This window comes from Drosophila gunungcola, chromosome 3R (assembly GCF_025200985.1).
Source record: "Drosophila gunungcola strain Sukarami chromosome 3R, Dgunungcola_SK_2, whole genome shotgun sequence".
NCBI classification, from domain to species: domain Eukaryota; kingdom Metazoa; phylum Arthropoda; class Insecta; order Diptera; family Drosophilidae; genus Drosophila; species Drosophila gunungcola.
In genome coordinates this window covers 2,819,475-2,846,333 of record NC_069139.1, presented here as the reverse complement: position 1 = coordinate 2,846,333, position 26,859 = coordinate 2,819,475, and the positions used below count along the sequence as shown (strand labels likewise).

The following is a 26,859-nucleotide window of genomic DNA, read 5'->3' as shown; positions in this document are numbered from 1 at the left end:
TTAATCATGTTAGGCTATAAAACTAATCAAATAACCTTGTCCTTATATAAAAAATAACAATATTATTAAGTTAATTTAAACTTTAAGTGACGTCAAATAAACTAAAATAAAACTATAAGCAAAATAATCAAGATAACCTTACGAAATCGAGCAAAAAACTGATATCATATGTAGGATAAATTTTAAATACAAAATCTTTCGATTTTTTAATACTTTTTATTATAGAATTCTTTATAAACAGCTCTAGATCGCCTGTTGCCACACCTCCTAATATTCACTTTTAACTTGTTTATTTTTGGTTATTTTAATTACAAGTTATTATTTAATAATAATTTCCCTCCGTGTAGATCGTTGACTCCGACACTCACTGCAGGCCGGGACTAGTGCAATTTGTATTTCCAAACAGCAACAAATAAGCACTGGGCACGGCCTACATCAGGTGACGTTTTAATGTACCACTGCACTCTCATCTCGAACGCACTTTACTTCAGTTGACTCCATTCCACTCCACTCCACTTCACACTCTACTCACCTCTGCGATCTGTGGGCCTTGGCAATATCAATAAGCCAAGTAAGTCAGCCAGCTGGGAAAAGGAGCCAGGAATGTCCGAGTGCCACATAAACACTGTAATTACTCGCACACACTCACTCCCAAAAGCGAGGAGCTGTAATTTAATTAAGAAATATAGACGCATTATTAAAGAAAGGGGAAAACAAGGGGAATGGCACATAGAAATGGCCTGAAGCCCCACCCAGTTTGGTCAAATGAAGATGTGCCTAATCAGTCTTCACTTGGCAATGGGTTTTGCGAAAGTGCGTTTTGCGTTTTGCGTTTTCCATCCCACACAATCAATCAGCATCCTACACAGTAACACCTCCTATGATTCTGGGTGGACAGAGTCAAGCATAAATGGCCAAGATGGTTGAAAATTTATTAGGATGACAAAATATCTATTGAATTCTTTATCGCCCCTTGTACATCCGGCTTAAAGATGCTTCCTCAATGGAATTTTTCCTTTAGGATGACAATATTTAAAGTTTATCTCAAGTGGTTTTGAGCTTTCGAAAGCTTTTGAGGGCGGTTCTGGCATACACAAAGTAATAAAATTTAAGGACCTTTTTGAATGGTTTCCAGGCTGGCAGTTATATATACCCATGCTGGTTTCTCTGGTTTACCTATAATCAACTAAGTTCACAATCCAAATTAAGTCGGGCAAACATCTTTTTAGGTCTATAATACATAGATCGTCGGTAAAAAGGGAGATGGTTTACCAATACAGGTCCATTCCCGTTGATACCATCAATTAACTACAGAATTGCGCCTCATCCCAAAGTCCTTTTTTTGGATCCGTAGTACAGATGATGCATTAAAACCATTAAATGTATTGTTTAAAATATGTATGGTCCTTTATATAGGATTTATAGGATTCTATACCATTACAGATGTGCATCTTACAGATAGAGTATTATGCTTTTTTGCCGAATCTGAAAATTGATCAATTTTGATTAGTTTGAGTGCCCGCGCGCCGCTCCCCTGCCTTTAAAACAAAGCAAATAAGTGTATTTTTTCCATTATGTTAATAAATGAAATGCTTCGATCTTCCACCCGCCGTTACCGCGAGGCTAGAAGACTTAAAAGAGTATAATAATTAAAACATATATGGAGTAATCGCAATCGAATCTGTCATTAATGCGGCTATATGCTATAATCATAGATGTAGACACGCGTGCCAATATCCCTACCCGTAATTAAAAAGTGCAACTTAAAATCTACTCGTCCTCCTCCTGCGACTCGCTGCTCTGGTCGACCGGGTCGACCTGATCGTTCTGATCGGACTTCCGTTTGCCGCCGCTGCCCTCGCTGCGAATGGAGGTCTGGACCAGTTCGCGGGTGAATTTCTGCACCAGTCGCAAGGCAGTGGCCGCCGGCATGTCGCACAGGGAGTGGCACATGAACTCGCCGAATCCCCGGAACTTGGCATAGGCCGGCGGCAAGGGAGCTGGAGTCGGAGTGGGATAAAAAGCGGATATCGATAGACTGTCGTCGGCACGGCGTTTCGCTGCATGATGATCCTCCGTTGCCTGCTGTGCTCCTCCACGCTTATTGCTCTTGTTGGCATGGTTGATTATGGGACTACTGATGATGTATTCCGGCTGGTTTTGATGTCGCCGCTGATAGCTTTCCGCAAAGTGATTGTAGCCCTTGCCATTGGGCATTTCTCCATTCATCGAGCGTTGGCTCTTGTTGGCTTCATCGGAGGTGTTCAGGGGAATCCTAAAGAGAGATCAGGTCTTGTCATTAAGAAGCGGGTTACATCAATGGGATTGTGAACTCACCCCAGCACTGTGGTCACGGGCAGCGCCTGCTCGCAATCGAAAATCTCGCAGTCTTCCTCCAGTTCGTCCTTAACGCTAGTCATATGACCGTTGCTGTCGCTCTGATAATCGTCCACCTCGTACTGCTCATCACCTTCATCCTTTATTGACATGTTCTTGAAGCTGCGCCTGGGCCGAATGTGATCCCCCAGAAACTGGAGGCTTTCGAAGAGGGGCCATTGTGAAGCCTGCGTGGACAGGCCGTTTTCCACTCGGCGCTTCTCAATGTTATAGCGATTTCTCAGCGTTGTCATGCGTTCCCTCAAACTGGTGGCTATTTAGAATAAAAAAAAAATTTCCTGCATTAATCCCTGCCCGCAAAAAACTGGGCAAATACCCCATCCTCACCATCGTAGCCCAGCTTGTGGGCCAACTGATCCCATATTTGGGCCACATACAGCTTGTCCTTGAACCGTTTGTTGGTGCGATCATATAGCACTGGATGCGATCGGTATTCCCGGATCAGACCCAAATCGAATTCGCCCGTTTGGGCGTATGTGGCCCGGGGCCGGCCACGCCCCTTCGGCAGCTGCGGGGGATACAAGTGCGACAGGTGCTCCATTCCTCCTCCAGATACACCTCCAACCCTGTTCTTTTTTAAAGCAAAAATTAAGGAATTTGTTTCCATATTAATATATATATATTTTTTTTGATTTATTAAACTTGGTAGGGGATTGTTAAGTTCTCTTTTTAAAATGTTAAAAAAAGCTTGATACGATAATATCGATTAATACCTAGCTTACTTTAATAAAAAAAATTAGTACTTATAGAATACAAAAAATAACAAGAAGGAAAGCAAACTTCGGCAAGCCGAAGTTCATATACCCTTGCAGCTATTGCATTAATTAAATACTTTTGAAAACATTTAAATTATGATTTACTTGAGTATGTGCTAAAAAAAAACATTGAAACTATGATTATTTGCAGCTCAATTATTAGATAGTTATTTTATATATTTTTATTATTTCTATGGGAGCTATATGCTATAGACGTCCGATTTTGATAAAATTTATACCATAATTCTGAAATAATCAAACATTGCTATATGTCGAAGAACTAAACAAAAAATTAAAAAACAGAAAAGTTATAATTTTTTTCATTTATTTTTCCGATTGTTCCTATGGGAGCTATATGCTATAGTCGTCCGATTTTGATGAAATTAAAACCGTAATTCTGAAATATTAAACCATTACTATATCTCGAAGAACTAAACAAAAAATTAAAAAACAGCAAAGTTATAATTTTTTTTCATTTATTTTTCCGATTGTTCCTATGGGAGCTATATGCTATAGTCGTCCGATTTTGATGAAATTTAAACCGTAAATCGGAAATATTTTACCATTACTATATGTCGAAGAACTAAACAAAAAATTAAAAAACAGCAAAGTTATAATTTTTTTTCATTTATTTTTCCGATTGTTCCTATGGGAGCTATATGCTATAGTCGTCCGATCCGAGTCGTTCCGACTTATATACTACCTGCAATAGAAAGACAACTTTTGGGAAAGTTTCATGCAGATAGCTTTAAAACTGAGAGACTAGTTTGCATATAAACGGACGGACAGACGGACGGACAGACGGACATGGCTAGATCGACTCTCCTAGTGATGCTGATCAAGAATATATATACTTTATAGGGTCGGAAACGTCTCCTTCACTGCGTTGCAAACTTCTGACTGAAATTATAATACCCTCTGCAAGGGTATAATAATAGAATACAAATTTAAAGAAGAGAGAGCACAGAGCATAATAATTTTACTTAACCAAATTAATTCATATTCAATTGAAATTTAATGAACATTAAACCTTAGGCGGACTGCGACTGCTTAAACAAATTACTCTGATATGGACCGTCCTGTCTCTTAATAAAACAAAAGATAATTGATGTTGTTTTAATATCTTGAAAAAAAGAATGAAAAGAAAGATCCAACGAAGGGAAAGAAAAAAGAAATAATTTTAGGATACATACATACACAGTTACCGGTTTTTCAACAAAAGGGACCATAAGCAATAAAAATAACAGAGTTTGTGGTAGAAAAGAAGTTGTTTGTGCTGTGCGGATAACATCCTAGCGTAATTTGAAAAATGAAACCGCCGATAACAGTTGCCAACGGTTTGTCATCCCCATTCCAAAACTGCATCCGCTCAGGATATACATACATAGTTACCGGTTTTTCAAACAACTAAAAAAAAAATAAAAAAACACAAAAGAATGAAGAAGCATAGCTATAAGGCATACTGTGTGAACTTCGGTCAGGCGTTTGTTATTCATGCTGACATAAATAAGAGCAAAGCCAGGTGAGTATTGGTAAATCAATTAAACGATAACCGCTTCGATAAATCGATGCTGCTTGCCATCCCTAAATCTGCATCCGCTTTCACGACTTGTACATGCTTTTTACACAGTCGCAGGCCGTTTACATGTATATATACGCGTGCGTAGGTGTGCGTGCTCATGCTAACTGCATCTTCTCTGCTTCTGCTGCCTCTCCTCTTTCGCTCTTTTTTGGTGCTAAGCGAACGACGCGCACTGTCGGCGTCGGCGGCAGCAGCGCAATAAAAACAAAGCCAGCGAATACCGTAAAATATCAAACTATATAAAAACAAAAAGAAAAGTACAGAAACGCGCTCGCAACTGCTTGGTATTAATTTTAAGCGACGCCAGCTGCGCTGCTCTGCTCACACAGATAAACATAAAAAAGTCGCTGCTTTATAAACTTTAAACAAACAATTGCAGACTACTACTAATTTATGGTGAGCGAGCGGAATAAATAGTAAAGTAAAAAAAAGAAAGCCAAGTAAAAGAGAAATATTGTTTTAGAGGCATATAAAGCATTCACAAATTATAAAAATTTCTTAATTTATTTTTATAGATTTACTCACCTCGAAATATTTAGACTCGCCTCAGGAGGTTTTTTGTGTATATAATTTATTTTTATACCTATTAAGCGCGCGCTCTTCGTCCGCCTTGCTTTGCTTTTGGTTTCTAGCTGGCTATTATGGCTAACTGTAGCTGTTACTTTAAAAAATCAATATAGACGTAAATAAATTAATTAAGATTGCCTGCGCAACACGACGCTCTCTTTCGCTGCTCGCGCTGCTCTGTCTCTGTCTGTTTCGCCTGCACGCACAACTAGTCGCAGCGAGAATTTTTTTTAAACTGAAACAAAAAATTTTTTATTTTTATATTTTACGAAGCAAGCGGCAAGAGAGAAGCGAGCGAGAGAGAGCGCACATTTTTTTCCCTAAGACACCCACCCTCTCCCTCTCTCTCTCACACAGGCGCCGAACACCAGGTAGTAGAGATGCGAGCGTGAGGCCTTGCTTTTGCGCGTGACTGTCTACACAGAAAATTTCATCAAATAAATACCGTTTCACTCGTATTTCTTCTACATGTAAGGTCTATTTTGTAAAGTAACATTTTTTATTTATTTTATATTGCTTATAATTTTGGTACACCATTTGTGACACTTTTTATCATATATTATATATTATCACATATAAATCACACGCACATCGCTAATAGCCGGCCAACCAGGTGGCAGCTCTGACAATTCAAACTCTAGTGGCAGCCTCGTGGCGGGCATTTTCATAACTGAAAAGGGATGAAAAGTACCAAAATAGCGCGCGCGATTGGGAAATTTTTAAATGCATTATGAGTTGTGTACATAAAAATGTGAATTGTGGAAAAATTATGTGCATGGATGAGTTAAGTGTTTGAATAGATAAAAACCAGCTTTTTTTATATATTATATGCTATATCATTTATGTAACACCAAAGTAAACTCACCTGAATATATAATTTTATATATTTTAAGTAACTTAAAAGTCTTAGTATTGCAAAATTGAGATCTGAAATAATAGAAAACAGTTTATCAGTAAAAAGTCAAACAAATTGTTTTACTAATAATTTTTGTTATCTGTTATCCACGTTGTTTTTACAAACCGCCCATAGGCCGGGACAAGTGCAATGTTTATTCATAATGCAAAACGTTGACACCTTCCCGTCCTACGGGAAATTCACATATTCCCCAGAAAACTCCTCCATACAAGATCTTGAATATAAAGTTTCAGCAAGTACAAAAAAAAATCTTGATAAGAATTAAGAAAAAATTATATCAACAGGTACCGGCAGGCAGGTAGTCAAACAATGGGAGCACTCTGATCAAAGCCTAAAAATCTCATATTTCAAAAACAGAGACCAAAAAATGTGCAGCAGTTCATATTAAATTTCCGCCCCTACTTGAGTGTCCTTTGTGCGGGTTGTTTAAAATGCCCAACAATAGTCCTTACGGAGTGGGAGTTTCGGATCTCCTATGCGATCGAAAGCAGGTAAAATTAAACCCTGGGCAAAATCAAGCGTTAAATGCCTTTTACTTACGCCTCACATCATTTCGCAAGAGGAAGTTTGAATTTATGTATGTATGTAGAGAAATATGCTGCGGGGTCCATTAACAGTTGGCTAACATCAACAAAATTTGAAATCCAAAGCGTGACAAATTCGTAGAAACCAGAACCACTCGATGGCGGAGGAGATACAGCAAAAAGAATAAAGCTGCTAAGCGGAAGAATTGCCAGGGCAGCAGAAAGAAATCACCCGCGCTACCCCTTTTCTTCCCGACTTTTCCACAGATTCTTTATTACTGGGACTATTTTCAGAGAGCCTCAGCGTATTTCGCTTATCTGCCCCCAAATGAAAACCAGCAAATAATAATACTAATAATATCGTTGTATCGTTAGGGGGAGCAGAGAAGCGGAGCTTTGTTCGTATTTGTTTATTTGATCGCCGCTGGGGGCTTTTCGTGGCCCAAGACGGCATTAGGTTTTAATGTTCTTCCCTGCGACACAAAACCAAACCAGCAACGAACAAACGCTGCAATAAATTCATATTTATTTATTTTTGTTAGGCAAATACGCCCCCAACGGCACGAAGACTCTCTTCTGACTTCGGGGCCTTCTCCTTCTTCATTGAACAAAAGCAACTGAAAGGAAAGCCCCAGTCCGAAGGCTTGGGGATCGGAAAGCGGAAACGCAAATAGACGCACGATAAAAAAAAGAATGTAGAGTGAGGAAAAGAGAAACAGCACGGCACATAAATTTGAAATAACTAATAATTCATTGAAAAAGCTGCCATGGAATGGGGCCGCGATCGGGGGCAACTGGAGTGTGCTTCGGATCGGATCGAAATAGAGTGGAGTGGTGGTGCACAATATCATGTAATAACATTTGCTCAAGCCAACAGCTGACAAGTCAGCAATAACACACTTCTGCCGATATCGCGATCGACAAATCCCCACAGAAATCAAAGGCGCGCGAGATCGGAAAGAGGCGGCCCCTTCTTGGTTTTGGCCGACCGAAATATATATATCGAAGGTTGGATTTGCCAGTTGGCAATTTGCCTCGATCTACGGAAAGATAGATTAATTGCTGTAACAAATTTAATAAACTAATGCAATATTAAAAAAAATATTAATAAACATAAATGAAATACATTGACAAACGTTCACCGCTTTTAATAATTAGTTTGTATTCAATTTTATAATTTACTCAATCGTGCCATTAATCTTCCCTCATGTTTTCCTTTTTTGCTCTTCAGTCTTAAAAGAGATGAGCTCATTAAGGGCATTTGCCGTTCGGTTAGTTGGCCTTTCTCCTGAACATTTATGATGGCTACTTCTCCTCCTCTGCGGAAGAATAGCCAGCTTTTTGGTTGCCCGTTGGTCTGTTCTAGTTTGAGAAGAATCATTTTTAATGACTCGAATGGCAGCAAAGTCTGCAGCAGGAGCTGCTGAGATGCCAAAGAAAGCACCGAAGGCTTCGATGCAGGGATAAGTGAACGGCAATGGTCATGGATGGCCATGACTGCCAGCCAAAAACAGTTTGCATTTCCCATTGTTGATGTACTTGTTGCTTTGCTGAGGGAAAGAGTTACAGTGGAACTTGTATTCTCAAAAACCTCTGTGCCTTAAAAATCCATCTACTTAAAGCGATTATTATTAAAGTATTCTTTCAAGTCAATGTCAACTTTTTCTCTTTTAAAGAAATACAATAAAAACATCAGATTCATAGTAATCATTCTAATGGTCTGTTGCTAAATAAAAAACTAAAGCCAGGAACAGGAAATCTAAAGAACACGCTAATAAGAAATAATCAAACTGTAAGAGCTATTAAATTTTTTACTGAGTATACTAACATTCTATTAATAAAAGATCAAATACATCCAAATGTCATTAAATACAAAATTTCCCGTTTAAATTGTTTGGGGTTATTAAAATTATTCTGCTTTGAAAAACATTCTTTTAAAAATTGAATTTAGAAATCAGTTGCACTATAAATAACTTTAACTATATGGTATGAATTCTAAGGTAACATTTATAATTTGAATAAAAATATGTTTTAGAGTTACAGAGGATTGAGGTTAAGAAGTTTCCTCAATAGAATATCCACTGTAGAAAGAGTGAGGGCCGCGAATAAAAATAACTGTTTTAAATGGGCCCAGTTCAGGACCAGACGCTGTTCTTGGTGGCAAAGAAAAGGTCTGCCGCCTGAGAACCGAACCGAACCAAACCGAACCGAACCTCCGCTCTTGGCTGTTACAATTTCTAGGCTCGCAGGTCGCGCCAGACTTGGCCATCGTTTTGGCCCTGGTCGGGAGGAACAGGAACCCGTTTTGGGTTCGGGTCCCAGCAGCCAGCCAGCCAGCACACAGCGCTTAAAAGGCGTTCCAGAGATGCGGACTGGGCCGTGCCTGGCTGTCTCATCTGTTGTCTATTTGGCAGGCACCAAACTCCAACTTCCACCGTTTGCTGCGGGCCTGTTCGCAAGTGCAACATGTTTGCCGCCAAACACTCGCAGATTTGATTTGCTCTTTTGCTTCCATTTCTTCTAGTTTTGCCAAGTTATTTATTTTTTTGGTTGGTTTGTTTTTCCAGCAGCGTAATCGAAATGCAATTAAGATGCGGCTCTTAGAGTGCTGCAGAATTTTTGACTCGCACTCAGTGAGGAGCGAGAACGTGGCTGCAATTTATATTCCCGAACAGATTTTTAGAAAGTAGCAGAGGAGTTCTCATGAGGAGTCCAGACCAAGACCAAACCCCAAACCCGGAGTGCCATTCGAAAGGCGTTGACGTCGAGAGGTGAGTCCCGACGAGCTCGGCTTAGAACGAGCGATCTTGGGGGGATGGGGATTGTAGACTCTGTAGATTCTATTCAGTTCGTACTCGTATGTGGCATAATTAAAGGGTTACGCCACGGCCACGCCAATCTCCATTCGATATGTGGCGATCTCTTCGCGTCCCCAGCTTTCTTCTGTTCTGTACTGTTCTGTTCTGTGAATTGTGTGGCTGATATGCATAACGGTGGTTTAATATGAGTTGGCGAACCAAGAGCGACTGCACCACAAGTGGGCATGTCTCCAGTGATCCGCCAACCCCTTTTCGAGGCTATCCTGCACCGGCAAAAAATCTATATTTAATCGGGAATCATTATATCTTTAAGCTAAGTTAAAGTTGTTCAAAGGACAGCAAAAAAGAATATGTTCTGCTTTTAATATGCTTAAGAAATCAAGATTATCCTGATTAATGGTCAAAATTTAACGTACCTAAACAAAACAACAAAACCACATTTTCAGAAAATGAATGATTTTGCCGTTTGGCAACAAACAATTCTGAACAATTTAACTTTTAAATAGAAAATATAATAAGAGCTTTTAAGAACGAAACATAGCAATATAACAATAATTATTTTGGAATATAAAAATGCACCTAAAGCTCCTCCAATTCTATTGTAACTTTTCGCTCAATGTAAAAGGCTTCTTTGTTAGTCCGAGCTCAGTCATTTCGTTGATATCGTTATGGCATAATGTGGACCACTCTCCCTGGACGTGGTGCAGTCATCAGTTCAAATGGTCGGCCATCAGCGCATCGTTTATTGGGGTTCGCTCTGCGAGTTCTCCAATTGATTGCCCACATCTGTTCTGGCTTAGCTCCAAAGGAATCTCCTCCAGACGCACGATCAGAAATTATTGTTCATTTCGAGCAGGTTTTGAATGTTCGGAAAACTTGATCTTTGTTTAATGGTAGATACATTTTAAAACAAGAATTGTATCAAGCCCAATAACCACACTCAACTAAATTTAAGGCAATTTTTGCAAACTCAAAATTATATAACTTAATTTTACGCAGGTGCAGATTTGTAAACAAATTGTTTCTGTAATCCATTATTATCTTAATAACAACTCAGTGGAATATCTTGCATACTGAAAATAGGAATAGAAATGACAACAGCAACTTTTGTTTCGTTTTGTTCTAAGAATTCCGAAATAATCTATGTTTTCTTTCATTTATTTATTTTTTATCGTGAAATTCGTTGGAAATGGGTAAATTCTGATATATAGTTTTCCATGGGGAATTTTATTTAGGAAAAAATAAAATGGAATAACGGAAATATTTAAACTGCCTCCTTAGTTATTAAATTCTCTTATAGCTCTATTTTCCTATTCATTTAATTCAATGACTGAGAGCAATAAGATTTAAAATTAACAAATCAATGAAAAGTTTTTATGTTCTGAATGAAATGTAAGAATCCAGTCATAAAATCAGGATTATCGTTGCATGCCATCTTCCTACAAAGTTTCTCATTATTTCCCAAATGTGTAAGCAAATGTTATTATCCGCTAATTGCCAAATAGTTTGGCGTATCTCGTTAGCAATGGCAGGCAGATTGGAGGCCTTAGACTGAAGACTTGGAACAGCCTGAAAGAGGCTCCAAACAGCTCAATTATACCGCAGCTTCAGTGGCTCACAATCTACGCGGTGAAGAAATCGGGCCTGTTGCCAAGGAGTCTGTCTAATAGCTAATGATCGGCCGCAAATATGCGCCATCTTAATCCCCCCGTCGTACCCTGATCATCAGCAGCATCTTTTAAATGAACAATATTCCGCAGAAGCCCGAGTCAAGCAAAGTTCTCACACAAATTAAAATTGCTGTGTTCTTTTTGTTTTTCGGGGAGTTTCTTTCTACGCAAATGTGTAGGGTACATATGTGTAAGGGTATGGGGATGGATGCTCCAAATGGAATCTCTTTTAGTAGAATTTAAGCCTCGAATTTCGTAGAGGCGAAACCGAGAGGCTAAGCAAATTTGAAGCTTGTGCTTCATAGTTATATGGGGCATTGTCTATATATGCCAACAGGTATGTGTGTATGGCCCGTGTTAGGTATTCGATAGCGCCAATTTGATATGGCGGCCAAGGAGCACAAATTAAGTTTCCCAGAAACGAAGAATACTACCTGAACAGAGTAGAATATCCCCGTTCCCATTCCTATCCCCCATTCTTTTGGCACTGCTATCTTCCTTGGCTGCGAGTTTTATGTCTGCTCAGATCGTAAAGCAGTTAGCAACGCTATAAGGAAGAGAATCTCTCAAAAAGAAAGTTGGCAACAACGCAAATAAACTATGTAAAATGCCTTTAACGGAGAAAGAAGCCAAAACGAATAAGATTGTTGCGGCAGGAACTTAATTTTGCTCAGCGGTGCTTTTTAATGCCCTCCGATAGTTAAAGGAAATTAATGAGTAGTAAAAGCGAAACAGGCGAGAGAAGTCGCCAAAGTGAGGCCACAAAAGCAGAGAAATCAATATCCAATCATTAATCGTTAACTAATTCCATGAATTCTGCCAGACTCCGGATCCCGGTATCCAACTTTTTGGTCAGGTCCGTCTGTCTGCCTTTGCCCCATTTACCAAGTTCCAAAAACGCAACCAGACATGCCACACTAAAGACATATATTTATGCCCCGAAAGCAACTTTTGGCGTATTTAGAACAGCAACAACAACAAACAGCGGCGGAAAAAACAGAAATATCAAGATAAAAATATTTTTCGGGCGGCCCTTTGTGGCTTCTGGCATGGGACAGTGGCTGCACTGGAAGAAATTGAGCACGCGATTTAAAAGAAAAGATTGACATATGATAACTGTTTAAAAAAAATTCTACTTTTATTTTTTGTTTCTTGATATTGAGATTATGTTATATTTGTTATGTGAAAAACTTTGTTTTTAATTTATTTTGTTTAAATATTAACTTCTTTACTATATAAAAATTATTATTATTATGATAAGTTAACATGATATATGGTGTCAATTTATATATCTTTTCGCAATACTGTCAGTAAATGATCTTAAAGAGAAGCAATTTGGAATCAATATTCCGGAATTAGTTAAATTTATTTCCCGTGTATTAGTCCGCCTAAACCAAGTATTTACTGATTGCTGTTTTGTTGTTGTTATCGTCGTGGCGCGTCTGAAGTCCAGAGTCGTCTTTTCGGCCCTCTTCAGGGATCTTCTTCTGGGATCTGGGATTTCCTCCCTCCACACACGCGTTTTGAATTCGATTTGCCGATTGCCGTTTGCTTCTTTGCGGGTTTTCGATTTCGTCGGCAACAAAAGCAACAACCCATCGACCATGAAACAATTTTATATTTTTGTGCAGAAAAAAGCGAAGATCAATAAAATTTTACCGACATCTGTATTTGGTTCAGTTCGGGGCCCTAAAATTAGTGACCAAATTGTTCAGAGGGGGCTATCGGAGGGTATCGGGTCACATTTTTGGTTACAGTAATCAGTCTAGAATCAAAAAAAAAAAATTGGAAACAAAGCAGCTCAAAAATATTTAAACTTCATTTTATGTGAGTTTGGGTTTCGAAGAAGACGAAAGTGCTTCAAAAAAATGTGTTGGTGTTAATGTGGGAAAGGGGATAGTAGTGTGTTGAGGTTATTTGGACTCAATGGGCACTTAATGCCCATTTTTATATAACTCAGATTTTGACAGTTTGATATGGCTATACGATTAATGCTAGAATTACTCAAAATATACATAAATTGAAAATAATTAGATAAGTGGAGGAGTAAAACATTTAAAAGTTCATTTAAATAATCCTATCTTGAAATGTTGAAATGATTGGTTGAACTTGTCTATAATACACAATATTTTTTATTGAATTTATTATTTTTAGTTAGCTGCAGAAGTCTAGAACTACCTAAAAGGAAAAACATACAAAAAGAAAGTCGCCCAAGGCTTTGAGCATAATTCAGCAGAAAAGCAAGGAACAAGGAGGGCTTGAAGAGAGGAAGAAGTGGGAAGTGGGCTCCGTGTGAGTTCCTGCAGAATCCGATGCAAGAAAGGTGCCCCAACAACAACAACAACAACGGCGATTCCCAGAAACGAGAGTGCGTGGGAGGAGAAGGTGGAGAATTCTCCAAAAGGAGCAAAATGAGAGGAGACCGGGGGCCGTCACTAATGAATTTGTATGCAGAGACCGCAATGATTTGGCACAAAAACAAAAGCAACATTAACGGAAATGCGAAAACCGAGGAAAAAAAAAACGCGGGGTCCAACAAACAACAACTTTATGCGAAATTAGTGCAGATAGCCGAAAAACGCACCTTTTATGTTTTGTGTAGCCTCTGCTGCCTTTTCACATTTTACGATTGCCTGTTTTCGGTTCGTTTTGTGTGATTTTTGATTTATGCAAAAGCAATAAAAATTATTATAATGAAGGCGCTGACATGGCTGATGGCCAGAGCAAAAGCGTACACAAAAAAAATTATTATTACATAGTAATTATAATTAATTAATAATTAATTATTACAACTTTTAATCATGTTTTCCCATAAGTTATTTTAATATTCAAATAAATAAATATGTATGTATGTCCAGAGTTCGGAACCTAGCCATTTTTTTGTTACCATAGGCAAATAGTAACTTTACACTCTAAGCTATTAGAGAACAAAAAATATGTATTTAATTTTCATTTAAAGAGAAATAAAGAAAAAGTAATATAATATAGATTTGTTATAATGATAAGATGACACGATAAAGTTCTAATTAATCCTTTACGAACCTATTTTTTACTCTGTAAGCGAATAACAGAGTTGGCGGCACGTGATGATGGTGGAAAAAATGGGGAGGACCAGGAGAGCAAAGGAGGAGATCAGGGGGCGATGACGATGCTGTTGTCCCTTGTCCGTTACTTTAACTCCGGTCGCTCTTTCTCCCGCGATGGGGCACAAAAAAAGAGCGCGGTGAAGAGAATGAGTCAGAGTGTTTGTTTGACTTCTGCACAAAGAAATGCTTCTTATTTCTTTGTCCCTCTGCCCCATAGCAAAAAGCACATGTAAATAAATCAAAAGACGACGGGAAAATCGCCATTTTCCGCGCCTATAAACATAATTTGGCGCAAAAAGCCTTTTAAGAAGTCAACGTGTAATAGTAATTCTAAACTATTTTGATGGTCAACATAAATTCTGCACCTTTTGCTGTAATTATCTCAAGGAAGAAGTCACTCTGCTGTGGCTGCACCCAAAAACGGTTAAACATAAAAAAACTAACGGCAGTTTTATAACGCTAGTCTGGAGGAGATTACCTTTTGGGAGGCTGCGCCAAAAATGAGCGGAAAATGCCCGCAAAAAGAAGAGTGGGCGAAGAGAGTAGAGATCCCCGAAGATGATACACAAGCAATCAAAAGAAATGCAATGGCCTCCTCAGCCTCCTTCTCCTTTCTTCACCCATTTTTTCCTGCACTTGCTGATGCACCGTTACGCGGAGTTGAGACCGGGTTCAAGATCACCGCACCCAGCTAAATGTTTTTTTGTTTCCATTTTTTTTTTGGCGCATTCTCCGCCTGTCTCTTTGCACTTTTACACAGATTCTTTTGGGGATTTCTCGTTGGTTTTTGATGTTTATTTTCTCATGTTTTTTTTTTTGGAGGGCACTTGGGGACTAACTGTTCTGTTGCTTCAGTTAACAAATAAAAATAGCGCGCGCACTTAACTCACCGACAAACAACACGAGCACACAAGGAAATGTTTAACACACCATCGTCGTGCCGGGGGCTCAAGGCTTTAACTTCCTCGATCTGCAGTAACTTGGTCACTTTACTTCATTTACTTTGTTTTCTAAGTCTGGAGTTAAGAGTTGGAGAGTTTTTTTGAGCGACCGTCGCCGCCGATGGATTGCGCGCAATTGAATTTCCTCCACAGCGGCGACTCAGCTCGTTGCTTTAAAACTTCAGAATCCGGACTCGGCTCTCTGCTCTCACTCCTGTACTGCGCTGCCGACGCCGGGCGACGCCGGCAGAAGCAGCGGCTGCAAAAGGAACGTACCAGTTTGAAGGGATGGACTTTCAGATACCCACGAACAATCGGTAGCAAACGATTATTCAAAACGAGCAAGTACGGGGAGTTGTGAGGACCAGGACCATACTTAAGTTCTACAAATAAATATGCCTGAGTTTTTAAATGTTTTAAAATAAAAACAATCTTGAATTTCTTACATTCTTTAAGTTCAGAAACCCTCTGACCATTTCATTTTGAATATTTTGATATGTTGTTTGGGCGTTTCTACTAAAATTACTCATACTACGCCAACTGAAAGAATGTTATTTTCTTGACTTGATCAAAGGCATGAGCAAGAAAACAAAACAGCCTAAAACAGGCCAACACGTAAGTCCATTGATTATGTTTTAAATGGAGCGATTATTATTATATTCATAATTTATATTATGAAAGGAAATTATATTCATAATCTCAATCCTATCCAATCACAAGTTGACAATCTTTATATTTTAATTGCGACATTGACTTTGCTGAGCAAATCCTTAATCCTGTTAAATTCTGTTACATAAATACAATATACCCTTGTAATCAGAAGTAATGGGCAACACAAAGCGACAGCAGCTACAAGGCGACAGCGATAAGCTACAAAGAGCAGCTCGATCTTAGTTTTTCTCTCTCTCTTTGCGCCGAATCGCTTGATACTCTCTCAGGACAGGACTTAAAGGTTCCCAATCGACGCTCTGGAATGTTGTTGAATAGGGGGATGTTATGTCATTCAAAAAGGGGCTGTCTAAATAATGTTGCGCCGATTGATTATAAGGGATTTAAAACCTGCCTATCAAGTCTTGATAATTTTTTTTTTACAATTTTTACTTGTATATTTAAAATATAGTTTTTGGACATATACACAGGTATTTTAAACTGAAATATAACTTAATGTTTCAAAGGGAAAGTTTTAGGTTACCTAAAAAATATTGTTTCAGGCTTAAGCTTATTACCCTTTTATTTTAGATTAGTTAGGAAAGTTCTAGTGCGTAAATTTGGAATTTCAATGCATACATGCCTCGCATTTAAGTATCCAAGACTTAAGCTTTTGTATCCTTCCTAAATGACAAGGGAACCCACTAAATACTCGAAATAAAAACAAATTAAAATAAAACAAAAATGTGGTGGTTCGAATGTGGCCTCTGCCAAGTTAATGATCGCCCTGAGCAGGCTGGTAAAAGTTGCGAGCCTTGGGCCCGGGGACAACTCCATTAGGGCGGCCCACATTCGGTGGCCAGTTGGTTTTCGGTTTGGTAGGAGAGCAGGTGCATCGGCGGCAAGCCCTCGATCGAGAGTCGCGAGGAAAGTTGCGGCGCGTGGCTAGAGACCGATGAAAAAATAAACCAGAAGACCGGCTCTGCCCGCATATCGCATCAGGACAATCGGAGAGGCACGAGGCATGTCCGGACACATCTGGAATGGCACATAGTCACACCTTGAACAGAGCTGAGCGGTCGGCTACTTCCAGGTATGATCTAGCTAGCTTAGTAAAGCAAGTAGCAATTTTCCCACGATTTATTTCCAAAATTAATTAATAATTTTTTCAATATAATTTGCAGAAAGAATTCATCCTTTTAGAACTAGAGCCAATAGACTTAAAATGTCATAATTGGAGCTTTAGATGCAACAGATCTAAATCCTTAAATCTTGAAATTTAATTCCATCATAATGAAAATTTTAAAATCTTGAAAACTGATTTCACCATGACTAAAATCGAAAGAAGTTTAAGAAGTTTTAAAAGCAAATATACATTTTTAATTTAAAAGTTGTTTTTAATTTATGACAATCTTGAAGAACATGAAAAACTACCAGATAAAACTTCTATTTTATTTCAGATGTATCTAGTATAGGCTAGAAACTAAAAATGATTGCCTGAAATCTGGAAATTTCTTTTATTTTCTAACCAAGTAAGGATAATATTTAAATTCGGGGAGTGTAAACCAAATCATTGTTTTTATTATGACTATCCTGAAATGTTAATTTTTATTAGTTTTAAGGTTTTGTATTCTTTATATAATAAATGCGGCTAAATGTTCTGCTTTTGGCAGCACTACCTAAGCTTCGAGGCCGCAATTTAGCATAAATGAAAACCGAAAACTGAGATCGCCGATGGCCAAGGCATCATTAAACACATTAACAGTCGGCAGACGATGGCGATGGCGATGGCAGGTGATGCCAAACAGAGACAGGTTGGCAAACTGACTGAGTGACTAAATGACTGACTGACCAGCTGAAGGACTGACTGAACGAGTGACTGAACGATCCCAATGGCAACTGTACACACAGGCTCGAGTAGCTTTGGACTTTTAATGGGCTTAGCCCGTGCCTCGGGGTCCCGCCTCGGCCGACTCCATCTCCATCGCACTCCTTTGATAATTACAAAGGATGCGCCACAGGACAACATCTGCTGAATGCCAATTGATTCCCCCAACCCCAAACTTTTCAAACCTTTGTACTTTATACTAAGTCTAAGGACACACTGTCTTATATGTAGCAAATTAATATCATACAAAAATATTTATGTAGTAAAAAAAAGCAATTAAAAATTATTAAATTAAAGAATGAAAAATCATCTTTATATACAGTAGTTAAAATGGTTCAATATTTCCCCATTCAGTTTATAACAATGATAAATGAAATATTTGAGCCAGTTTTGTTTGCCTAATACAAAAATTTCAAAGAAAGCTATTCGTTTTTAGTTAAACGAATTAAGTTCAAAATGTTTTACGTTGAGCTACTCATCTGAGTCAAATATAAACGAATATTCTTATTAGTTATTATATAAAATTTAAACAATTTTATATAAAAAATCAAATTTAAGACTATCAATGTTGATATACTCATGTTAGTCATATCTTATCATAGTTTTTAATAAGTTTTTATATATAATTTTAATATAAGTCCAAAGTTTAGTGACAATGGAAACCCAGCAACCTTTGTTTAGTGTGTTAAGCTAAGACCTTTCTCGTCGCAGCTGTACCTTCGTGTTCCGATCTTTGTGATCCTTGAGCCTAACGCACTCCGCATTTTTTTCCTTTTCTTGTAGTCCTGCTCCTGTTTGCCTGTATTTCTAATTTCCATTGTCATGCCGGCAGAGAAATCGCAGTTTTCAGAGGCAGCGGCAGAAGGCCAACTATCCAGCGGCGAAACTAGTTTACCACCATTTGCGTCTTTGAGAACCGGTAACGGTACAAAGGTGCTGCCCCGCCCCCTTCCCTCTCCCCTCTCACGTCTTTCTCCCTTTCTCCCAAGCGTTGGAAATTATGTTTTGATTTTTTCCGTTTTGGCCAAGCAAGCGCAAACCTCCTAACGAACCATACCAAATTGTCTAATCTCGCCGAGCGTCGTCTTCACACCCATTTTGACGAGTGCCTGCCCAAAAGGGGAAAAACGGATGTGTGTAGCATTTTCCTTTCCATTACATGATCGTTTACAAGCCACCACCACCACCCAGATTCGGTGATATATATTTATCTTTCCCTGCGATCCTAGCGATCCCAGCGATCCCCTCTTCGGTTTGCCCTCTGGCCCATTAAGTCACCGTCGAACAGCTTTATTAATTTGCTGTAATTTGTTTATGTTTTCCTAGCAATTTATTTTCCGCATGCGACTGCCGCAGTAGCACCCAAGGGGGAACATGGGGTTAAGGTTAAGTGTGGGACACAAAAAAAAGGATCTTGGCAACTTATCATACGCCATTTTCAGAATGCCATTTTTTTGTAAGATATTTTTTAAGATATTTGAATATGAAGTTATTGTCCAATAAATTAATATCGATATATGTATACAAAAATGAAATATACGTTTGTATAACGTAGTTTATAAAAAATAAACAAAAATTCACAAAAATAGTAAAGATAGATAGACAGAATTAAGTTTGAATTAGATTGATTATATATACAAGTACAAAAGTAAAGGTAGATACAAATGCACAATTTATACATGAAGTCTAAGACAGAAAGATTAATTGATGGAATAAGGAACAATTGCAGAGCATTTTATTATTCCTTACTTAACGACAGATCCACCAACTATCCATTTTATAGGCATTTGTTAAACAGAAAAAAAACAATAAACATTTTTACTGCAGAATAAGAATGAGTATGATGGCTTTATGGTAATTTGCAGGCAAAGGCATTTTCTTGATTAAACTAACATACAATAGAGAAAAGTATTTATGATTTTATTTGAAGCTTTTAAATTAGATTGTATGTCAGTGATTTATAGGACATTCACTACTTGTAAAAAACTAAAAACAACCTCATTTTTTTTTGCCGTACTTCAGCGTGTCAAAGAACATGTATGTTTTAATAAAGTTATAAATCTGAAATCAAAACATAAATGTGACATTGATCTACAACTGCTGAAAAGGGCTGTGAACCTTTTCTTATTTCTCACCGAAACTCAAACGGAAAGAAAACAATACCAACAGAAGGAGACTTTACAATATATTTATTTTTTGGCAATCGTTTTCCTTTTGGTTTCGTCCAGGAGGGCAGATAAACTTTACGACCGCAAAGGAGCATCTAAAATAAAGGAAAGCAAATAAAATCGGACAAGAACAGCATGTGAACGATTGCAAATTACAAGCCCAAGCTCGCGATTCTGTTGGGAAGCGTCATCGTCTTCGTCTTTTGCAGACTGCAGATACAGATACATCGAAAGTATCTCGGGATCAGGACCATAACCACTACCATTTCGCTGCTGTTGTCTCTTTTGGCCATGTTTTTGGGACGGCAGCTGCTTCTTTCGGCTCTGTCGTCATTACCAAAAGGAAGCTAAAGACAAACGGATATGCGCTGCACATCAAGCAACTGCTTTTTGCTGGCCTGTTCCTTTTTTTTATTTTATATTTTTTTCGGTGGTTATTGCATTGCTTGTTTTGGGCTTTTTTGCTTCTTGGGCGAAAAATAAATTGTGCGACAGGTGCGACAACGACAGCAGTCGAAGAAGAAGAACAGAGATGCATTGATGTTGCAGGGCGAAGCACTGAACAAATATATTAAAAAACTCTCAAGTGTATGAGTTTCGAGTCTTTTCAAAATTTTCCACCTCTTCGATATAGATTATTTCTCCCAAGTCGATAAACCATAATTCATCTTGGCTTAAATTTTAAGAGTCATATTGAAATCATTTTCAGAAATCTCTTTCAAGGAATATAAAAAAATGAAATTAATTTAAAATCAGTAGTTTCTTACCCTGAAACAAAAGTTTGTTTTCGTTTAACATAGCTTCAGTTTAAAAAATGGCATGAAACGGCAAACAATAAACAAAAATTGAGCATAGAGCATAAACCAAATTTTATTTTATTTTAATTTAGTTTAACAATTAATATCCTAACGCTTGAAGTTCAGCATATATATGTAATGAGTTATTCAAAATTAATAATACAATAAATTTCAATGGAATACTTAAATATTTACAATATAAAATGTAAAAATTACAAATAAGAAAACAAGATAGTTTAGAAAGCCTAAGTTAATATAAGCTAGTGATATATATAATATCTGATTGTGTTCCTTGGGCAAATTGAAAAAGTGATTATTGATTAACTTACTTAACCTTTTTTTTGGCATTTTCTTCTGCCTAAAAGTAAGAAATTCTTTCAAGTGCAGGGATACGAGCGAAACCGCAGGAAGCTTTTTGTGTGGGAGCGAAGCTTTCGACGTGATTTCGGCTTTATGAGTCTGTTGTTTTTGGGGATTTTACAGCTGCAGCACCGATAATTGCCAACCCGTCTTACAAGGGCCAAAAGGACCGAAAAGATGCAGATCAAGAGCCGGAGAAGCGGCAGCTGTTACTTCCGCCCGAGTGGATTGTCGGATTGGGATTGGAATTGAAGAAGCGACCCTGTAAGGGCTTCCACTTCAACTGTCGATCGGCGAGATCCTTTGGCGATCCTCCATCGATCCTTTTTCTAACTCTAATCCGGCAGACGAGCCGCAGACAGAGGATTTTTACCTGTTTTGAGCCTGTTTTTGGACTGTTTTCGATATTTATTTTGATCCGCTGCGGTGATCTACATGCATGAGCGAACCCACGATCCTCCTTTTCGTGGCCTATTGAATTAATGTGCGGCATTAGGGGCACCAACAGGTTTGGCTGAAACCTTTTCGGCTTGCTATATGAACGTATGTGTATGTGTATATGATGTGGTCTTGAGAACTTCTGATCGAAGATCGCGAGGCGCACTCACGTAGCCTAAATAGTGTCCTAAATAACAGGTGTGGAGTGATTGGTTCCACTATGATCCTGGCTACGATTCCCGGTAGAGCACGTAGCAAATTGACCAGGAATGATCTCCAATGGTACAGTCGTGTTCAGTGAGTGTAGTATGGAGTGGTCGAAAAAAATCAAGTAAACAGGGCCAAAGGCAGATGTTTGCATATCGCCAAAAGATCGGTCAGCATTTCGTGCCCTCCTCTTCTTGTTCATATTTTGCATTTCGAAATGCAAACAGTAGGGAAACAAAATAAAAGCCGAAAGAAAAACAACATTTTGAGCACAAAGGCTGAACCGGAGACAAAAGGACTTTGGTCCTGCGCATCCTGCCGTGATTTACGGTCCCAAAAGTGATCGATCTTGAGCGGAAAACAAATTTGCTTGCGGCTTAGGCGAAAAAAAGACAATAGAAAGAGCACCAAAAGAACCATCTTAAACCTTCTCTACCGTATAATACCATTTTCGGGATTCTTGCGCAAGAACCACGAATTTTACGACTCATTTGAGCCAAGGTGAAAGTATTTTTGATCGATCTGCAGCAATTTGCGATCATGTCGAATGAAGTTGTTAGCGCGAACAACACTCCTCGGGCTGCTTTTCCATCGATGGTGTGCAAATTTGGCATCTAAGCACAAAATCTTCCAGTAGTTAGGCACTCAAGCATTAAATCTTGATGGATTTGCATTGTCAGCAGGGGGATAAGCAGGCAGATCAGCGGGAACTTGATCTTGAGTGTGCGGATTAAAAGCAGCAGAAGGTCAGTGAGCGATTTGAGGTGTAATAAAACATAACTACATAAAAATGCATATTTTAGAACTCGAATGTGGTAAATAATGTCTTAAACTTATGTTGCTGTTCTAGATAGATACTCTGCCTTTCAGAAAATTTTGTATTATCTACTTCAATTATGCTTAAGTTAAGTTAAATCTTTAAAGAGTCGTATTTTTGGTATAAGTAATAAAGTTATTTCATTGTATGATTATTTATGACCAACGTTCTTTCAAGCTTTTCTTTAGAAATAAAATCTTTAACTATATTCCATAGTTAGTTAAATCAATTTAGATTTAACTTGAACACAAAAAGATTTTAGATTTAGATAACACATTTATGAGTAAGTTTTAATAAAGTTGAGGAGTCAATGAACTTGACCCAGGCTAGGAGGTGAAGTTTTGCTCTTTAAAAAAAAAGTATATGCCAATAATCTTCCCCTGAAATTTACTGATCACCATTGTTTTATGTGTGCTGATTTTGCTGTTTGCAGTGCGTTCGCCTCTGTTTGTTCAACAAAAACAGAGTCCAACTTAAACTTGACAAAAATGTAACAGAAATTGTATTTGCCGAGACGTGATAACAAATCAAGCGATCGAAGTTCAAGATCGCCGCAGATGAGATCCTTTATTTCTGTTTTATTTTCACTCCACTCTTGCAGTGCATCTTTATTAAAAAAAATTGTAAAAATTTATGAAGATTTGCTCATGCAAATTAAAATAAACAGAAAATGCCGCCAATGATCTGGGGCTTTTGTCTTTTAGAGACAGAGATTTAAAAACTTCCGGTTTTTACAAAATTCGATCGTCGTAACTTGATATGTTTATGCGTTTCGGGCGAGATTCGCATAAACTTGGCAAAAATAAGAGACAACAGCTGCCGAGAGCTTTTTGGGATGATCATCGCGATCATCTCGTCCTTCCAGCTTCCTTTTCATTATTTTCCTCTTTTTATTTTCCATTTAGCCTGTTACAATCGCAGACAATTAAGCGGAAATGCGATATGAGAAATGAGAAATGAGAAAAGTTGCACTGCACCGGATTTGAATGAGAATGCATTCGGTATTCCAGATACGGTGGTTCCAGAACGGAGGCATAATTATGCCCACAAAGGCGCAACTGAGGCCTACCCAAATCAAAAACACAACAAGCTAGTAGGAAAAAAGGAGAGGAAAAAGGACCCGGGATCAGGGACATCAAGGACAAGGACAAGGATAAGGATATGAGTAAGGGCAGGGCCAAGGACAAGAACTGGGAAAATCCAGCGTGAGAATGCCTCAACGACGCAATTGAATCAGGGAGCAGGACTACGCAACAGATTTTTCTGGTATCCACCAGAAACAGCTTCAAACATACACTCAGAAAAATTAATAACTTAAGTTATAACTAATCAATGGATATATGATAATTTCGCTGTCACTTTAATTTGATTCATCTGTGTACTATTTTACTACTAACTATTCTTTCTGCTAGTAAATTAATAAAATGATTTATAGTCTTAAAACTAAAATTGTTATCCAATTTTGTTTTGTATAATTCTTAAATTAAACCTGTCTTTAAGTAAATAATTCATTATTATAGTTTAAATTATAATGATGTATTATTTTCTACATGTGAAAACTAATACATATATATTATTTTGTTGTGTGTACCATCCTGCCACCGAACAACCCCATAATTGGAGATGCTGGAAAAGGGGAGGGAGGCGCAATAAAGCCACCCTATTTCCGCCCTTTCAATGGCATTGTGCGTTGCATAAATTCTACAAAACAATGCTTAGCTCATATATATGATTCTGGTAAGGATAAAATTGAAATGCGTAGTTCCTTTGATTGCTTTTCAAACTAAGTTTTACGCTCTTTTAAGCGATTTTGGGTACAGTTTTTCCAAACCTAACAGTTGGTGGAGTGCTAAGGTCTTTATGTCTTCCAGTTGATGGTGCTTCGGTAAGACACATGAAAAAATATACTGTCTATCTCAATAAATTCAAATTATAAGATTTATGTTTTAAATTTAAGTTAAGTTAAATTAAAGTTTTTAATGTATTAAAATGTTACTTAACCTAAATTAAAAACTTTAATTATTTGTTGTACGGATAATATATAAAATTATAAACACAAACCAATAATTGCAACAAAATCTTAATTTCTGCAGTGTAAAGCACTGTTGATTTTCTAGTTCAAAATCCACCCCAAAATTTGTGAATCCAAGAACCAGGTTACGAGATGACTAAGTCGCAATAAATGTACCAAATTTCCACTTTTGCAGGGTTTTGGAAGGAGTAGCGGCAGTAGTGCGCAATTTAATATATTCTATCCAGAGACAACAGAAGGTCGTACCAAAGGATTATGCGCAGCCGAGGGAAGATGATTTTTATCTATAAAAAAAGACGCAATTATGATACCCTGATTCATATATGAGGAGTTATAAAATATACAGAGATTTGTAATTTAAGGATAAACCTAATTTACATTTCTTTAAACTGTGTGGTGTACCAAATCTAAGTTGAGGTAACCACTTTTACTTTTTAAGAATAACAAAAGCTCTTTTAAATTCAAAATTGTTTTTTTATTTATTTGCCTATTAAAACACTGCATTTGTTTTTGCTTTGCGGGATTCCTTGATCTTACCAGAAACTTTTTGACTTGTGAAATTCTTAAAAATTTCTTTCTCATAACAATTTAATTTGATTCGCTGGATTCCATCACAAATAAAGGTTGTGATCACAAAAGCACTCGTTAGGCAAACACTTTTCACTTAATTTCGAAGGGTATTATACGCCTAGGCCTTGGAATATCTTCAATATTTCGGGTGTTCCCTTGTTTGAATTTTTTGGGGTTGGCCAGGCACAATTTCGTGTATCGAGGAACAACAAAGGATAGGGATAAGGGATCGTTTTTGCGGCTCAAGGACAACGGGATCGAGTTCCAGTGCATGCCAGGACATGCCGGGGAAAGTATACCATAGAGATGTATACACAATGGGCGGCGGAATTATGAAATAATAATCAAGTAGGGCATAATCATAATGCCGTAACCTTGATGCGAAGGTAAACAATAATTAAGCCAGGCTGCGGGAATCTTCTATTCTATCAAAAAAAAAAGAATACAAAAAAAAAATAGGCCTGTCAAGGGGGAACAGGGTATAGGTATCCTGGATGGGATCTCGATCACACGTGTTGCTTCCACCCGGACGGAGCTAATCTGCTGACGCATTCGGGACGCCTCGTTCGCATCTGAATGGGACATTCGAAATTAAGAATTACCATCACCGGCAGCTGCCATCCTCGTCCTTATTCGATTTCCTTGCGACTTGACTTGCCAGCAGCTGCCGAAGCGATCGTCAAGCACACGTGCCAAGGTGAGTCAGCCAAGGAGCAGGATCGCCAGCAGGATCTTCAGCAGGATCCGAATCTGAACAGGACCAGAGGGACCAAAAACAGGAGCAGCTATTATCCTGCAAGCCGCAGCCACTTTTAAAGTTAACCCTCCAAAAGTTTTATGTAACATTGGCACCCTTGATGAACTTTATATTGAGTCATTAATCACCATCATTAATAAGCACTTACAGAACGATGAAATTGCCTTTAATTTTGGGATCATAAAATAACATTTTATTGGACTTACATTTTGTTTAATGAAACAAAATACTTTGAAATAATTGCACACTTGGTTTTTTTTTAATCAAAACCAAGTGTGTAATTACTTCAAAGTTTAATGTTTTTTTATTCTTTTAATTTAATTTAATTTTGTTTTATTTAACTTATTTTATTTTTTTTTTAACTCTCCGTTTTAGATGCAAAAAGAAGAACTAAAAATTGTGGTGCCACATAAGTAAAAATAAATTAGTATGAATTGCTTTTTTAAAAATGTTTCGTAATCGATAAGTAACCGATTTTCCGAACTTTATAACAGTCTAACATTTTAATTGCACTATTTTTGGTTTATTTTGATTAGTTTAATAACTGCTACAAAAATAACAAGAAACAAGTTTATTTCGATTAGATTTCATGACCCATCAGTCGATAAAAAAGTTTCCCAACATCAACTGATGAATAGATATTCCAAACAGATACGACAAACGTATAACCTATAAAAGTGTCTTAAGTAGAAATTGATCTTATTGTTGCTTGAAATCTTTGATATAAAATCTCCTTGGCCTGCTCAGTCCTCAATGGGTTAATTTGTAACCCGGCCGGGGAAGGATGGTTAATGTTAATGCCGAGGAGCAGCTGCTGTTGTTGCGTGAGTTGATCACGACATTTATCTGCTCGGCGGCTGTTTTGTTTTCTTGCCACATTGCCAGGACAATTGGCAACCAGTTTGCGCCCTAAGCTTGCG

At 37.9% G+C, this 26,859-nt stretch overlaps 1 protein-coding gene and 1 long non-coding RNA gene across 7 annotated transcripts; both read right to left on the bottom strand.

The window, feature by feature from the left end:
- Nucleotides 1-1,383: 1,383 nt before the first annotated feature.
- On the bottom strand, nucleotides 1,384-15,405 carry LOC128263557 (uncharacterized). Of its 6 annotated transcripts, none has more exons than XM_052998696.1 (6): nucleotides 14,795-15,405; nucleotides 6,167-6,228; nucleotides 5,260-5,536; nucleotides 2,725-2,963; nucleotides 2,338-2,650; nucleotides 1,384-2,275 (listed from the first exon to the last, which is right to left on the bottom strand). In XM_052998696.1, exons 4-6 carry the CDS (start codon nucleotides 2,936-2,938, stop codon nucleotides 1,771-1,773), a joined length of 1,032 nt encoding a protein of 343 aa, XP_052854656.1. In that variant the 5' UTR covers nucleotides 2,939-2,963; nucleotides 5,260-5,536; nucleotides 6,167-6,228; nucleotides 14,795-15,405; the 3' UTR covers nucleotides 1,384-1,770. The 6 variants fall into 6 exon arrangements, with proteins under 6 accessions (XP_052854656.1, XP_052854647.1, XP_052854663.1 ...); XM_052998687.1 differs by having other exon boundaries at nucleotides 2,725-2,968; nucleotides 14,795-15,404; XM_052998703.1 differs by lacking the exon at nucleotides 5,260-5,536 and having other exon boundaries at nucleotides 2,725-2,968; nucleotides 15,207-15,405.
- Nucleotides 15,406-19,858: 4,453 nt separating this feature from the next.
- Nucleotides 19,859-20,623, bottom strand: LOC128260593 (uncharacterized). The gene is made up of 3 exons (XR_008268150.1): nucleotides 20,583-20,623; nucleotides 20,118-20,519; nucleotides 19,859-20,056 (listed from the first exon to the last, which is right to left on the bottom strand). It is a non-coding gene; the product is annotated as an uncharacterized LOC128260593 (long non-coding RNA).
- Between the last annotated feature and the right edge of the window lie 6,236 nt (nucleotides 20,624-26,859).